General features: G+C 40.7%; 1 protein-coding gene across 13 annotated transcripts in view; it reads left to right on the plus strand.

Moving 5' to 3' along the window:
• bicd1a (bicaudal D homolog 1a) overlaps positions 1-18,130 on the plus strand; it is a 47,288-nt gene that overhangs the window by 20,786 nt on the left and 8,372 nt on the right. For all 13 annotated transcript variants that reach the window (XR_013808848.1, XR_013808849.1, XR_013808850.1 and 10 more), the window contains exons 2-4: positions 9,841-10,053; positions 14,225-14,377; positions 15,139-15,627. Coding sequence is in view for 4 of the 13 variants with exons in the window: in XM_079685189.1 (XP_079541315.1) it covers positions 9,841-10,053; positions 14,225-14,377; positions 15,139-15,627 (855 nt within the window). In the remaining 9 variants the exon portion in view is untranslated. The remainder of the gene's footprint in view (positions 1-9,840; positions 10,054-14,224; positions 14,378-15,138; positions 15,628-18,130) is intronic.

Below are 18,130 nucleotides of genomic sequence, written 5' to 3' on the forward strand. Positions count from 1 at the left end.
CAGCACAGAAACAGCTCTTCTGAAAATCACAAACGACCTCCTCCTCTCCTCTGACTCCGGCAACCTGAACATCCTCATCCTCCTCGACCTCACCGCAGCATTCAACACCATCAACCACACCATCCTGCTGTCCCTCCTCGAATCATCACTCAACATCACTGACACTGCACTCTCCTGGCTGAAATCCTACCTCACCGACAGACATCAGTTTATCAACATCAACAACTGCACCTCCTCCACTGCTCCTCTGTCCCAAGGCGTCCCCCAGGGTTCGGTGCTTGGCCCCCTCCTCTTCATCCTTTACATGCTCGCCCTTGGCAAAATAATTTGTCGCCACAACCTTCAATTTCACTGCTACGCCGATGACATCCAACTTTATATCTCAACAAAAACCATCACCCCCACAACACACTCCACTCTCACCAACTGTCTCTCAGAAATAAAAGCATGGATGCAAACAAACTATCTCCAACTGAACAGTGCCAAATCAGACATCATCATCATCGGCCCCCCATCCCATATCAAAGACATCCAGAATTTCAACTTCACCATTGACAGCCACACTCTATCTTCCCCCCCTCACATCCGCAACCTCGGAGTCATTTTCGACAGTCAGCTCAAATTCAACCACCACATAAATCACATCACCAGGACCGCCTTTTTCCACCTCAAAAACATTGCCCGTCTCCGCCCATCACTCTCCTCCTCTGCTGCTGAAATCCTGATTCATGCATTCATCACTTCACGACTTGACTACTGCAATAGCATCCTCTATCTATGGCATACCATCCAACCTCCTCAATAAACTCCAACATATCCAGAACTCTGCTGCCCGCCTCCTCACCCACACCCGCTCCCGAGACGACATCACTCCCATCCTCCAGAACCTCCACTGGCTCCTCGTCCGTCAAAGAATCCACTTCAAAGTCCTCCTCATAACTTACAAAGCCCTCAACAACCAGGCCCCCCCCCTACCTCACAGACCTGCTGCACCACCACACCCCTTCCCGCTGCCTCCGCTCATCAGAAGCCAACCTCATATCCATCCCCACCCGCACCAATCACCGGACCTGGGGGGACAGAGCCTTCTCCGTCGCTGCCCCCTCCCTCTGGAACTGACTCCCACAACCCATCAGAGACTGCACCGACCTCACCACCTTCAAAAAACTCACAAAGAATCTCCTCTTCAATCTGGCTTTTCATGTGTGATTGTTTTTGTATTATTTGACTTTAACTATAACTATATATTTATTTGTTGTTCCTTTCTTCTCTTTTCTTTCTTTCTTCACTATTATCTGTAAAGCGTCTTTGAGCACCTGTAAAAGCGCTAACAAATTAAATCTATCATTATTATTATTATTATTAATGAATAAGTGTTCTCCAGTGCCTTTTGTCCGCTTTAAGGTATTATTTAGGCAGGGTTAATGTTGCTCTCAAAGTGCACCAGATTGATGCTTTTAACTTCAATATTTAAAAAAAAATCTTCCCGGGGGAGCATGCCCCCGGACTCCCCTAAAGGAGGCAACGACCCCTCTAAAGGATGTTCAGTCCACCCCCCAGTTGTAAAAAAAATAGCACTTTACCCATGCACCCCCCAACAACTCCTGGGCTAAGCCCCGGATCTCCTACAATTCTAAATCCGCCACTGTTTCTCACAGTTCAGCTGAACTTCAGAAACTGAATTTCCTTTCTAGCTCATGTATACACTATGTTATATCCACATGTTATTATTCAGTCAAACAATGAGTAAAAAAGAAAAGTCTGTGTCGGACGATCGGGGCGCTCTGCATCAAAGCTTCATCTCTCCTTCTCACTCAGTATTTTTTTATATTTTCCATTTCAACCCGACGGCTGTTGTGCTCTGCAAACTAATGGGAGTTGTCAGGGATGAATATCAGTGAAGTGCAAGTATGTGTGTGCCTGTAGTTATTTTGTTGTTATTGTTTGCTCGAATAGCCTTAAGGGTAGACCATGGCTGACTTGCTCGAAAACTTCTGCAGGGCACATTACCAAGCAGAGAGGGAGCTACATTTGACAAAGTTACAGCTGGTCCAGTTTGTGCATTTTGTTGCTTTTCAAATGTTTTCACGCACATCAGAGATTCCTGTTTAAAGGCAAAACCTAAAATCCTGTGCTCCTCTTTAAAACGAGATCCTTTTAAGAAATATTTTGGCTTGACATCGAGGCAGCCATTATGGTCCACTTTCCCCTTGGTTAGTGGGTGGTAATGACCGTAGATAATACGGATGGAGTAAGGATAAGAGGAGAATGTAAGAAAGGATTCAAGGAGAAAAGAATAATGAAGAAAAAGTAATTTGGGATCCAACAAATCGTACTCCCAGCTGCCTCTCTGTCTAGCAATTCAATGTCCTTTCAGGCAAAGACTGAGCATACATAAGTGATAGGCTTTCTGGGAAATAATCCAGGCGTCTTTCTTATCGGGAGCAGACTTTAGCCAAATTGAATCACTTTAACAAGCTACATCTTTTAAACTAAACACTGCCTGTCCCCTGGCAGACCTTTCAGATTCAGGCAGCGTGCACTGTACACATTGTGTTGGTGAGAAAGTGACAGATGTGACGCTATTGTGGATTTTTCGTCACTGGCAGGGATTTTCTACTGTGAAGCACATTTAAGCGTTTTTCAGCTATTATCCTGCATTATAGATTTTCTTTTCCTCCAGTGTCAGCATAATAGCATATTGTCATCAGAGGGATAATAGGCTTTCCTGAGCTAAATGGCATTTCAGTTAGGAGGACCAGAAAACAGTGGAATTCGCATTTACCCTCTTCACTCCCTATAAAGAACTCATATCAAGCCGGTTCGATATTTATGTAGACTGTAATTCATATAAGAAGAGCCAACGTTGGAAAGTGAATTAAAGGATTTAAATGCCACTGTAGAACATTCCTGGCTATTTAGCATTATGACAATAAACTGTTATTTTATTAATTGTATTCTTATATAATTTTTAGGACCAAAAATAATATTTTTGTATGCAAACACAGTTAACATTTAAACACACATTGCTGCGTTTATTCAAATGTATTTTGGTTAATGTGTGATTACTCCCTTTCATGTGTTTCAAGTGTTAAGTGTGTCCGTGTGACTGACCTCCATTACTGCTGGGCTGTGATTACCCAGCTTCCCCTTGCTCGTGAAAATGTGCTTGTGTGTTTTTATAGATGACAGATCTCTTGACTTGGCACTTTCCCCTGTGACTGAGACGCACATGGGGACATTTTTGTGTCCTTGTCAGAGGGTGAAATATGCCAGGGCAATATTTCCCATAAACCTGATTCAGTGGCACATCATGCATATGGGTTTGAATTACATTAGAGTTTATCTAGGGTTCTATATTTAGTAAACTGAAGAATAAAATGCTTTGTGTCTTAAAACTTTCTTTAACCTCACTCTGGTTTGGTGTCAGGGTAAGCCTAACTTCTGATGATTTTTTTAAAACGTGCACATTTTAAGGTTACATCTGCTTTTAAACTTGTTCTTCGGCTATAACTTTTTAGAGTTTGAAAAAATTCCCCTGTTTGGGATGTTATCGGGGTTATTTCAGCTTGGACTTGAGACAATGTTACATAAAACCAGCAAACAGGAAGTGGGAAGTTTGAAAGAAGTTGGCTTTTATGAAAAGCAAACGGCAATATCCAGGTCTGAAAAGTGAAGCCAATGTGAGGTGCCTTACACCTGCTTTCCTTCTAACGGCTAGCACGGGTTGAAAAAGGAAGTCCAATTGTATAAAAAGGAAGTCCAATTGTAAGTCTATGAGCAAATCAACTTTCTTTGCGCTTTATTTATTACTTCATTAAACATTTTGCTGATGACTATATTGGCTTTGTAAATGAGGGTCATAGTTAGGGTAAAATAGACGATAAAGCAGCTTTCAGAGAGGCAGTATGTGACTCACAATAGATAATTAAATTACGGATATAGCAGCCTCTGTTGCTTCTGAACATTTCATTTTATATCTGTCTGGGATTCTCAAAACTTTACTAAATGCAGTACTAAAATACTTGAGTAACCCTTTAAGACACATATTGTAGCTGTAAATCAGCTTCTTCCTGTTTGCTTGCAGGCTTGTTTACTACAGTCAAACATGTCTTTTTCAAAAAGACTGAGTAAGAATAGACTGGCATGAATCTTGTGTGTTTGTGTTTTGTTCTCTCACCTCAGGCTGTTGTGTGTTTCGACTGGAGGTTGACACGTTGCATGCTGCCTCTGACTGATGCCTCTTCCATTTGCTCCTCTGTGATTATGAGATTCATTTGGAGTTGTTGTTTTGTTACTTCCGGTCATTTTTCTTCTTCATTACATTATTTCACTTGGTCTCAAACACTCTTGACAGAGTCGAGGCATGCTTTACGACAACATTAAGCAAGAAAATAAATAAAGTGAAAGACATGCTGCAGCAAGGAACAATCTGTCTAGTCTCAATCTCACACACACACACACACACACACACACACACACACACACACACACACACACACACACACACACACACACACACACACACACACCGGTCTCTTCATGATGCTGACAGCTGTGCGGCTTCTCAGCAGCAGTCCTGCATGTCTCTCTCCATGGTACTGAAATCCCTGATGTGGTTGGCTCGGCCGACCATCTGGACATCAGTGTGTGTCTCTTTTTGTGTGTACGCGTATTGGTGTGTGTTTAGTGTTTTTCATACGAATTTTCTAATACCCTGATTTCTGCTCAACTTATCAAAATGTTGCAGTAGCAGAGAGAGATCAGAGCTATACGAGATGTCTTTAGGTTGATATTTAAATCAAACTTGTGATCCCGATTTAAGGCTGACCTGTCTCAAATTGAGCAATGAAAATGGCCCATTTCTCCTCTTGTACTTTCAAAAAATATAATTTAATTGACACATCCATTTATGAATTTTCCAACTTTCTAGACGATAATAATAATAATAAATAATTAAGGATTTGCTGTGTCACCACTTAATTATTAATATATTGGATAATCCTTTAATTAAAATCCACACTAATTAGCCCTTAACATGGGCACATAAATAGATCACTACAAATGTTGGTTAGTTTTGCCTGTGTAATCAAGTTAGAAAATATTTAAATAAACTTCTTTTTACAGTGTATTCTGCTGGATACGTCCACTTAATCATGAGCGTTAAGTTGTTATTAATTGCTGATATATAAATATTTCACACTCATTGTCCCTCCTGGGTGTAAAAATAGACTCCTAGTGTAAGTACATATACCCACAGGTCCTCCCCTGACTCCTTATTAGGATCAGCAACAGACAGGGAAGGATTTCAAGGTTGCACACGCTCCTCCTCTCCCACTGGTGCAGCGGTTGGTTTGTTCCCTCTCTGTGCTCCTCTTTCCATTGCCCCAGGGATGAATATCTATAGAGGGGGGACTCCATTGTTTGGACTTTATCCGCTGAGGCACAGAAGGCCGAGGAGCCTCAAGGTTGAATGCATTATCGGCTTTTCAGTAAGCAAAACAAAAGCAGGCTGCCAATCAGTGATTCCATTATGGAATCATCTCGAGGAAATGTTATTCAACTTTAATCGTTCTTCACATGTTATCTGGGTTGAATAACTGTTTATCAATTAGGCACAGACACAGCGTAAACCTCATTATAATGAAACAGCGTGCAGTTTTTTTAGTGACGTTCACGTAATTAGCCTGAAAAATGCAGAGCTGTCACAGTGCTATTTTTAGCCCGCCAGCAACTGTGGTGCAACAGCATCAGGAGGGTCAGAGAACAATGTGCACCTTTATGTGTACATTTGGAGCCTCAGACATCAGAGTCACACGTTGTGATTTCCTTTAAGAGGTGCAGTATGCAGATGGAGGGAGCGGGCTTTAAGGGAGCACGACTCAGCCCGTTGTGATGAAACCACCTGCCTCTCATTACACATCCAAGACCCACTGCTTCTCTGTGGATGAGTGCAGCTGAATCACTGCCTGCAAGTGGGACAGATCTTCTGTAGACGGTCTGTTACTTTGTGGTTTTGGTCTGTAATTCAGACATAAATACTTAATGAAGTATCTGAGTAAAGAGTGCTGAAATTTGGAAGTGATTAGCCGGATTATTCTTTACTTTTAACAAACATTTTCAGAACTTGGTTATTCAATAAGGTGTTTTAAAAAATATGTATTCATATTTCTTGTTATATTTGTACCTTTAAATGATAGCCAAAGAGAGTCAGGACAATGGAAACAGATGGACCGCGGCCAGATTCAAAGGCCATGCTGCTGCAGTAAGAACTCAGCCTCCATACACCTGGGCCCCCCTTTATGTAATTTGTTATTGAAACAAACCTTTTGTACAGCTGATCATGGTAAAACTATTGTACAGTAGTAGTACATTTTGGAAATTCACAGCAGCAGCAGCAGTCAGTTAGCTTGGCTTCGCATAAACAGGAACCTAGCCTGGCTCCGTCCAAAGGCCTCACTAATAGAGACTTTGTAACTTAATAGTAAAATTTACATTTAAAACAACAACTTGCGGACTGGTTTTAGAGGTAGCTATGTTTCATGCTATTGCTTGACCAGGAGCAGTAACTTCCTTAAGTCTCTGCAAGTTGCCCGTCAAGCTCACTTCAGAAAGACTTCAACATTATGTAATTCCACACATTCCTTTATTGTTTTTGTAATCAAGCAAATGTATTAGTGAGAGGGGTGCCTTTAGGTGGATGTTGTTCCCTTTGGAAATATGGCCAATTGTTTCTCCTTGCTTCCAGTTTTTTGCTAAGCTAAGCTAACCGCTGATCCAATATATTTAGCCTACAAACAAGAGAGTGATATCAATCCTCCCATCTAATTATTTACAATAAAGGAACAATAAAATATGTCCAACTATTCTTTTAAGACAACTGTGCACTGAGAAGTTTTTATATTTAGCTTATACCATCTTTTGAATTGCCCACCAGTCAAGAGAGTTAATCTTTTCTCTCTCAGTAGTACTTTTCCCAGGAATAGTTCCGATAGTTCCTGGGACTTTGCGTTCACTCCAAAAAGATCTGGAACTAGAACTTTTTTTCGGGAACCTTTTCACCCCTTTTCAGTCCCTGAGGTGGTACTTTCCTGGGGAGGAAAAGGTTCCAATTTCTTATTGGCTGGGCGAATTGCAAACCACGCCCCGTAAAACTCCGGAAAGTTTTTGTGAAGCCACCATTTTATTTGCTCGCATTAGCATTATTAGCATTAGCCCAGCCCACCAACGGAGAGAGACTAGCTTATGGCAACACAAAATAAAAAGTGGGAGCGGTGGAGTGATGAGGAGGTGTCTGCGTTCTGGCGATTTACCCGGGACTTCGGGTGGCAGTATACGCCGTGAGGTTGTTTGCGGCCTGCCAGTAAATCCCAAAGCAGAAGAAGACGAAGTGACATCAGCGGCTTCATATCCCTAATCCTCCCTCAGGGACTTATTCCGGTGTGAACGCGATCTACTAGATAGTTCAGGAATTAAAGAGTTCCGGGGAACTAAGTTCCGGGAACTATTTCTGGGAAAAGTACTTGGTGTGAAAGCGCCTCTTGACTTCATGATACTGGAACCCTTTGGGTCCAGATTATTTGTTGGTCCCCCTGCAGGGCCCAGCTGTTACTTTGAGGCCTGCTCGGACACTGACTGCCTCCCATCTGACACCAGAATTAAATCTCATTCAGTCAAACTGCTTGGAATTGATCAGCTTTTTTGTTCATAAGGACCACCCTCTTAATCGCTCACCACATCACACTGTGGCCCCCAGGAGAGTGAAAGAGAGGGCACAAAGGCGAGGGAACAAGAGAGTATGAAAGAAAGTGAGAAAAAAGAGGTGCAGTGAAAGAGGGAAAATGAGAGATGATTAAAATACAGTACTTTTCCACAAGTGTTTCCTAGTCATTTAAAGGACGTCCTTGAGGACAGTTTTGGTCGTTGAGTGGCTTAATGTTCTGTGTATTAACAGCTGTTTTACGGCCCTGATTATTACCGCTGCCTATTCATATGCTAACTGTTACATTTGTTATTCACAAGGCAAACAAAAGGGTCTATTGAATTAGAATAATTAAGTGTCCTGAGGTAATCGGTGCCTTTTTGAATGAGTAGGGCTTAATTTACCTGATTTACAATATGTAAATTCACTGAGTTAAATTATCAGAAAAAAAGGGTTTATCCGTTGTATTTATTTGAGCTGTTTGACTACGACGGGATTTATTTTTCCCGAATTAACTGTTGGCAGCAAACAAGAGGTCAGATGTGACAGAGGCAGGTGGTCAATAAAGTTCATGAAGTGGTGTTTGAATCCATTTCTTGATAAATGGATTAATCGCAATCATTCACACGGATCTTCACACCAATTTATTTAGCAGCAACACAGAGGTGTGAACTGACAGCTTATCACCATATAAGCTCAACATCATGCTCCTCTTTGTGCCAGTGCTCTACTTCCTGATTAGTAGTGCTTTGGAAAGAAAAGACAGCTGCACACTGGAGCTCAAAGCGCTCTTTGAAATATAAATGCTTGTACCTTATAAATGATTCATCACAAAGAGAAAGAGAGAATTATGTTGTAAGTATGTCAAGGTAGGATTGGAAAGACTTTGTAAATTATTAGTACTTTAGTCCAAAATATATGGCTCCCTTGTGATTAAGTATGCATTGTTGACTTGGGCTTTGTCCAGGAAGTGCACCCTAATAGCTATACATGCTGCATTGTTTTCAGTTTCACGTGCCGATAGTTAACCATAACATATTTTCAGAGACAGGGGTATTGATCCTTTGTCTCTCTGAGGGGCCGCTGCCGGCCACATATCCATATCTTCCTGCTGATCTGCCGAGAAACTAAAGGATGACTCATAGTATTTATCGAACCACATGCTGCTGCATGTGTGTCGATGGGGGGGGGGGGCGTTACAAGTCATGTTGTTCTGTCTACACCCTGTCAGGATACAATTGATATGTAATTCAATTAACCTTGCCCAAAGTAACTGTTCATCTTATGTTGTTGGTGCAGTCATTTTTGGGAAGGTTAACTTTGTAAAAGTTTGCAGGTTACAGTATTGCAGGTTACAGTAGTTACCAATTGTAAGTATATGTAATAAGTAATTTACCTTAAATCACTTCATCAAAGTAATGTAATGTCTTACATTAGACATTGGAACAAATCAACATAATTAATCCTATTTCCTACAAATAAGCTCTTTAATGAATAGATATTACTGAAGAACAGTTGGATTTAACCTTTGTAAGACAACATTTTGAATAGTAACTGTAACTGTAACTTTTTACAATTTCATTATTTTAACCATTAATTCTGTGGGACATGTGTAACTAGTTACTCCTCAACGCTCCATGCAGTCTACCAAGCTTTTGCGCATTAGTTCCAGCACTCGTTTGTTACAGTGCGGCTGGCCTGCTTTGATTTCCTCAATCAAGCCTTGGCTCCTCGATCATGACAAGTCAGCTATTGGTGCCGTTAAAACCTGTGTCAGGAAAATGGGAACAGTGTGTCTATTGATCACAGTGAAACATCATCTGACATAGATATAAGGCAGCTATCCTTGAGGAACAGACCCTGCATGTATGCTGTCAGTGCTGTTCATGGTCAAAATGGCAGCGGGAGTACGCCTAGTGGCCATAACTGAATGATGTGCGAGCAGTGGGTGCAAATCCCTCGTATGGATTAGTATGTTGATCTAATATAACAGGATTTAGATCAGTGTCAATTTTGACTTTACAAAGATGCTTGTTGGTTTATTTATTCTTCTTTTTTTATAATATATAATATAATATATTATTGCATTGCATTGCTGCCCTCTTCCTCTGACAATCCCTCTGTTTCTTCTTCCCCAGGCGTTCGGCCAGGCTTACACCAACCAGCGTAAGGTGGCAGAGGATGGGGAGACCAATGAGGAAACGTTGCTGCAGGAGTCAGCTTCGAAGGAGGCCTACTACATGGGCCGTCTCCTGGTGCTGCAGACCAACGTGACGCTCAGCCGCTCTGTGGCGTCCAACGCCCAGGCCGAGAACGAGAGGCTCAACGCACTCGTGCAGGAACTACGGGAGGTGAGCATGGCGCATTCTACAGATGGTTGTTCAGAGAAGGCCAGACAAGAACAACAGTAATATGTAGTATACAGTATGTGAGAACAGCAGAGGTCGGAAAAGTACTCAGATCTTGTACTTGAGTAAAAGTAGAAGTACCAGACTTGTGTTACAAGTAAAAGTCCTGCATGCAAAATGTTATGATATGTTTTGATTATAATTATTGATGCATTAAATTGTTATCAAAGACTTTGTACACTGCAGTGTAATTAGTGAATTTATTCCAGGTGGAACTAAAGTCTTATTTAAGTGTTGATTATATTTCACATTATTATCCAAATCTGCAAAGTAACTAAGGGTATTTAATAAATGTAGTGGAGCAAAAGTACACAATTTAACTCTGAATTTTAGTGGAGTAGAAGTACAAAGTAGCATAAAATGGAAATCCAAAGTGTCTCAAATTGTACTTAATTACAGCACTTGAGTAAATGTACCTAGTTGCTCCCCACCTCTGGAAAACAGCTTTATATTAGCTGACGGTAGGGCTCATGCATTTGCTCATTTAATTAGCTTCGTTTTATTTATTTATTTAACCTTTATTTAACCAGATAAAAAGCGTTGAGATAAAATCTCATTTACAATGCTGACCTGGCCAAGAAGGCAGCAACGTTACACATAACACATAACACAAACATATAAAATACAGAGAACATAACTAAGAAAACAAAAGACGAAAAAAGCAGTTACTACATTGTGCACATTAGGACAGTAAGAAAGGCACTACTTATTACTGCAAGAGCAGCTGGTGGTAAAGTGGTTTTCTCACACATTTATCTTTTTTCCTTGTATTTATCCCTTGATGTTTTTTGTTTAGATAGTAGTACAGTAACATTGTAATAACCATTGCTAAAAGTTTAGTTTTTTGGTGTTGCAACTTTAAGATGTGTTGAGTTTAAGTTAAAGATCTCCTTTCTTTTAAAAGTTTGGTCAATTCATTTGTTGTTTACGTCCAAGAAGTAATAATAAATTGTCATTATTGGATTTATTTTTCTAAATGTTTATTATATTTACTGTACACCAACTGACATTATATCTGTGTGTTTGACAAAAGCCAAAGGGTCACAGTTGCAGAACGAGGGTCAACATGCATGTGCGTACGTGCAGAGCGTTTATGTTTTCATAAATTTCTGCAGCCACTGTGTCGGGCGGCACAGGAGTTTGAGCGGGGGTCAGGCGCTGTGGCCACGACCCCATTGTGGGGGGCAAATCCGGTGCTAAGCTGGGGAATGAGTGAAATGCCCTGAGCTCGGCACATATGTAGAGACAGATAGAGCCAGGCTGCTACACACACAGTACACACACTCATTCACTAAAAACATCAGGGAGTGTTGTGAAGGTCACTTGTTGCACACTGGACGTGTCATTTCTCGAACATGTGTGAAAGTTGGCAGAGTAATGTCACACACACACACACAATCTTTCTAGTCAAGATATTCCACATTGTTTAGCATAATATTTCCATTTGGGAATCTGACTATGAGCATAGTCACCATATTATTGAGTTGTTATTCCACACACACATCTGTCACCTGGTTGCATCACGCTCATGGCTCTTTGATGATGTGTTCATCAAACAGTTTCCAGCTCTCTTTGAAATCTTCATTTGCATTTGGGATTCCCATTAATGAGGGGGAGTGGTCTTTTTTATCGTGGGAACCATGTGTTGCAGCCGCACTGGGGGCTTCATTTGTCACAAGCAATGTTAAATCAAAAGCTTCCATCAAGTGATCTCTCACAAATATTATTAACATAGACAGATTCATCAAGAAATAATACATGGTAAAAGTGTATCTCTGCCAGAAAAAAGATTGCTTTTGGCTTTTTTTGCTAAAAAATCTGAACTTTAGGAATTAGAAATGGGCAAAACTGTTTTAAAACAAATAATATTGTACAAATGTTATGTTATCATGTACTGTATATACGGCACCCCAAATGATGGCATACAGAACACAAAACACCTGCAGTTTATCTTGACTTTTGTCAATGTAAACCTACAAAAAAAAGAATCTTAAATGTATTCCATCCTGTGGTAACATTCTACACTTATTCCCCACAACAACAGTGATTGTACTGATGAATGAAAGCCACATGGCTGGACCTCTGCCATGTTTGCCATTGTGTCGAATCCAACAAATCTGTCCCAGTCACAGTGTCACAGTGTGTAAACTCTAGATGTGGGATGAGTGTGTTGTGTGCTCTGTTGTGTGCCACACTGTCCCTGACCCCGGCCGCTGTAGCACCCCCCCCCCCCCCCCCCCCATCAGCTCCGCTCTTATAAAGCCTCACTGACTGATAATTGGCCTTTAATCCTGTTACTTTATACCTAGCCTAGTGTAATTCGCAGCAATGTCACGAATATGTAAGACGCAGGAAGGGAAGCTTGTGTTTTATCAATAACATAGCATCCACAAATATACTGTGTTATCAATGGTATTAAGGTGTGTTATTTACATTTGGTTAATATTATATTTCCTGGATTAGTATACAAATATTCTCAGTGCAGTCTTACTGTACTTCTATGTGCTTTGCAGTTGAGCCTCCACTAGATTTAAAAATGTAGGAGCTGCTGTCAGCCACTGTACAAATAAAAAAATGCAGTGTATGATAATGCTATGTCGTTTCAGTCCAGTTACCATCTCTAGAAGCACCACAGTGGCCACCCGAAACACACACTCGCATACAGAGCTTCTAGAGGTTCGAAGCATAGAACAGGCTGTATGTGTGTCAGGTCTCTGAGTTCCTTCCTCCTGTGAGTGCACCCACCCACCCACTGAAACTGCCTCTGGGTCAGCACTTCTGCCATATGCACAGAGAGCTGCAGGGGAGCTGCAGGGGAGCTGCAGGCCGCTCTCGATGAGAAGGCCGAACACATGCGCACAATACTGTAAACTACGCTTAATTTGATGCTCCAATTTAGAAGTGCTTGCATTGTACTGAACACATTTAGTCACTTCTAAGATGAAAAATAGGTGGCTGAGCAAGAGCAATGCAAAACTGGGAAAAGTTCACACTGCAGATCACAACCACAAGAAAAGAAGAGCTGAATGTCACTCAATTGTCCCTCAAGGCTTCCTTAATACATTGAAGTTGGCAACGTAGATAACAATATTAAAATGTTACGTATTTAACTTAATTGTAATATATAGCTTATGGAATGTATATCTCTGCAGGTCCTCCTGTATATGTTGAGACCAAACTTTAATATGGATTTTTGGGCTTTTGCACGCTTTAATGTTCAAAAAGATCTTAATTGTTCTCATACTGCCTTTGCTGCAGCACCTATTTTCACCCTCTGTCTGAAAACAGAGCCCAGTCTGCTCTGATTGGTTAGCTGGCCGGCTCTGAATCGATTGGTCAACAACTTAGAGATGTCCCGCCCCCTGTCATGTATAATGTGTTGTAGCGCTAGCTAATAAAAGCACAGGTGTTACATAGAGATGTCACTATGTCACGGAAGTTAACTCTGGAGGGAACTTGGGAACATTAGCTGTGGATAGACCAACGGACAGATACAGACATGCACAGACACATGCATGCACACTTATACTACCAACACTTGATCGCCCCCAGACTTTTGCCTGGAGATTATGAACCCTCTCATACAAAACTGTCAACAAGTCACTTAAAGTGGGCATTGCTTTAAATGCAGTCAGTTCATCCATCTCTCTAATTTGGAATAAAATAGTTGTGTGTGATGGAGGATTTTGCTATACTAAGATTTATGACTTTTCAGGCTGGTTCATTTCTCTCATCTGTATCTGGTCCAGCATATGCTACATTTTCTTAATTTGTGCACAGCAGGCGACCTGAAATGATTAACTTCTCAGGACTCTGAGGGTGCTGACTCATCAAATTTAAGATGATAAAATAGTTTGATCAACTTTTTCCTCCTCTCTCTTCTGTCAGAGGGTTGAATCCTGTACAGCGTAGATATGAGTGATGTTACCTCCTGTGCGCAAAGTCGTGATAGTTATGTATCAGCATTATTACACTGCATCCTCAAATGATGGAAGAGTTTTGAATGTTACCTGCCATGAATTTAGGTTATTCAATTATTTTCTTTCTTCTCTTTCTCTCCTCATTGTATTAATCTTCTCTATTCATCTTTTTCCTCCCGTTTCCTCTGCTCCAGAGTAATGAGATGCTGGAGCTACAGAGGAGCCGGATGAGGGAGGAGGTGAAGGAGTACAAGTTCAGAGAGACCAGGCTGCTTCAGGACTACACCGAGCTGGAGGAGGAGAACATCACGCTGCAGAAACTGGTATCTACGCTCAAGCAGAGCCAGGTCGGTGTTAAGGCTTTCACTACACATGCACTCTTTTAACTGAATTCTCTATTAAAGACACACACGGCTTTTCATTGCCTTTACATGCTGAGACCCATGTTAGTTGAAATGCATGACTCACACTTCATTTCCAAATATCAGGAGCCTTGTTATGTTTTCAGTATCAATTTCAGGATGCAGTGGATCATAAAGTGCTCTCATCCTTTATTTCCCTTAAGGAGCTGCAGTATTCTCTGAAGTGTTCTACAGTGTCTGTATTGCCTTTAGACAATATTATATACCTGTGCTGAGCTAGATTGAGATCATACATCAACTTTATATCTCTCAAATTATGTTATATTTAGATTTTACTGAAAGGTTGCGTCACTTTTTAAATGAAATCAAAATGAAAGTCTTTTCCTACTTTATTATCAAATCCAAATGACTTTATCATCTATAATTGACCACATTATCGTAGCATGTTTTTAGACTATACTTTTTGCACAAAATCTGCATTTATAACAACTCGCAGAAGTGTTTTGTCAAAATCACATCGTGTAAAAACTGTTTTATATGTTAAGAATAGTGTCAAAAGTGTGCTTAATGTTAACCTTTTTTTGTTTTACTCACACCTATTGTCTCCTCTAGAGTGACCTAGGACAGGGCCATCCAATCCTTAACAAAGAGTATACTTGTGTTTTAAAGCATAATTAACTAATTAAATGACATGTTTTCTACTCTTTCTTTTCCTGTTCCTGTCCGTCCTCTCTGCTGCTACTCAGGTGGAGTATGAAGGACTGAAACATGGGATCAAAGTCCTCGAGGAGGAGACTGTCCTCCTCAACAGTCAGCTGGAAGACGCACTACGTCTGAAAGACATTTCTCAGGGTCAGTTGGAGGAGGCCTTAGATGCCCTAAAGAGTGAGCGCGAGCAGAAGAACAATCTGAGGAAGGAGCTGGCCCACCACCTCAGCCTGAGTGACAGTGTCTACGGAGCAGGGGCCCACCTGGCCCTCACCGTCACTGGCGTTGAGGGTCTCAAGTTCCCTGAGGAGACCAACATCACCAACGGCAGCGCCATGCCTGCTGCTAACGGCAACAACGAGGACAGCAATCGTCGCAACGGTCATGTTCACACAGGCACCGGATTGGCTAAAATGAACGGGGAGTATAGACCGGGCTGGAAAGGAGAAGGCCTGCACCCGGTGCCGGACCTGTTCAGTGAACTCAACCTGTCCGAGATACAGAAGCTCAAACAGCAGCTACTACAGGTGGGTCATAAGGAAATATAGCAGGCTTTTTATGCTAGCTGCTAGCCATTTTTTAATATTGAATGTTATGTTCAAGGTCAGTACTGACACCACTTGATCACATTGGTTATGTGTCCAGTTACTGTCTGGAAAAATGTATCTGCTTTATAGCTGTTACCAACACTAACCCCAAGACAATTTACTGTGGCACTCAAGCTCATTAGAAGGCAAATATATTGCATTTCAGTTTGAAGTAGTGCCTTTCCGGTAACACTTTATTTTGATAGTCCATAGTTAACACTCTATAGTCTATAAGACTATAAGTCATCAGTTGACATTTAGTAGCATGTCAACAGTGCATCAGTTGACATGTGTCAGTTGACATTCAACAGCACCGTTCAAACCGGCAAGTAACTAAGCATTAGTTGATGATCAACAGATAAGCAACTAAAGTTCAGTTGACTATTACATTAAGCATTAGTTGATGATCAACAGATAAGCAACTAAGGTTCAGTTGACTATTACATTAAGCATTAATTGATGATCAACAGATAAGCAACTAAGGTTCAGTTGACTATTACATTAAGCATTAGTTGATGATCAGCAGATAAGCAACTTTAGAGTTTAGTTGACGATCTGTTGATCGTCAACTAATCTAGAGTTGACTATTAGTATACTTTTAGTAGGTTCTCCACTAAGCGTTTTTAGGCATGTGTTAGGACTATCCAATTGAAGTGAAAAACAGTTGAGAACAGTAGAAAGTCTATAACCTATCAACAGAACACATACATTCATCCACTAATGATATGCAACAGACAAAAGCTAAATGTTTTGCACAACTGATCACGAACACTGGATAACTGAAGTCAATACCAGGCTATAAAGCACAGTAGAACAAACACTATACACAGCATATCAGAGAAAGAAAGCTTTTTTATTTTAATAATATACAACAAGTAAAAACTGAACAGTTGTGAACCACATTCAATCCTACTAAAGGACATCTAAACATAATTATTAACAGGTCGCCAAAAAACTTCCCCAAAGTAGCTTTCCAAAATGAAAAAACTCCCCCCCTACTACAACAACAACAACAACAACAACAACAACAACAACGCTCAACCCACATTCAAAATTACCTGACAGAAAAGGGGATGAGCTGTTGCTTTGTATAGTGTTTGTTCTACTGTGCTTTATAGCCTGGTATTGACTTCAGTTATCCAGTGTTCGTGATCAGTTGTGCAAAACATTTCGCTTTATTCCCATGTCTGTTGCATATAATTAGTGGATGAATGTATGTGTTCTGTTGATAGGTTATAGACTTTCTACTGTTCTCAACTGTTTTTCACTTTAATTGGATAGTCCTAACACATGCCTACAAACGCTTAATGGAGAACCTACTAAAAGTATACTAATAGTCAACTCTAGATTAGTTGACGATCAACAGATAGTCAACTAAACTCTAAAGTTGCTTATCTGTTGATCATCAACTATTGCTTAATGTAATAGACTGAACTTTAGTTGCTTATCTGTTGATCATCAACTAATGGTTAATGTATATTCTACTGGCAGTTAGTTGAATGCATGTTACTTGTCTGTTGAAACAGTGTTGTTGAATGTCAACTGATGACTTATAGAGTGTTAACTATGGACTATCAAAATAAAGTGTTACCAAAACAAATTATGAAACGGCTTTAAAACCAAGTGATGATAAAGACAAGATGCTTATCATTGTATGTTAAACACAACATAATTTGGTCTGGCAGCAAGGTACTCAGTTAGCAGGATATATATATATGTTTGAAAAAGGGTAAACATATACCACATATAGAAGAAGAAGAAGAAGAAGATGGAGCTTTATTTATCCCCAGAGGGGGGAATTCAGTTTCCACTCTGTCGTACACACACATGCGTTTTTATACAGGTACATACAGTGCACACTTTTTAAATCATGCACATACATATAAAAATACACACACATATGCACACATGCAGTTGAGAGGTCAGAGCGGAGGCAGCTAGTCTAGCCAGCGCCAGTTGGGGGTTAGGTGCCTTGCTCAAGGGCACTTTGGCAGTGGCCCAGGAGGTGACCTGGCTCCTCTCCAGTACCAGCACACACTCCTTATTTTTGGTCCGATCGGGACGTGAACCGGCAACCCTTCGGTTCAAAGTCCAATCCCTACAGACTGAACCACTGCCGCCCTTATATATATATAAATAGCCATATACTAGATAGTAGATACATGGCACAATATAGAATTATAATAAATGAAATACCATACATGAATGTAACATTGACATTGTTGAACTAGACTAGATATTGAAACATAATATTTCAATTATTTTTGCAGACCACTCATGATAGAGATATCGGAGTCGTTTTGCTCATGCATTTGGGCCAATGTCCATTATATATCATGTGTTTTTTTATGATGAACGCTCTGCTAATGTCACTAGCGGGAGTGATGAATCTAATCATAGCAAAGCAGACAGATTCCAGCAGAAGAGGAAGAACATTCGCTTG

Source organism: Notothenia rossii (assembly GCF_949606895.1).
Source record: "Notothenia rossii genome assembly, chromosome: 5".
Classification (NCBI taxonomy): Eukaryota; Metazoa; Chordata; class Actinopteri; order Perciformes; family Nototheniidae; genus Notothenia; species Notothenia rossii.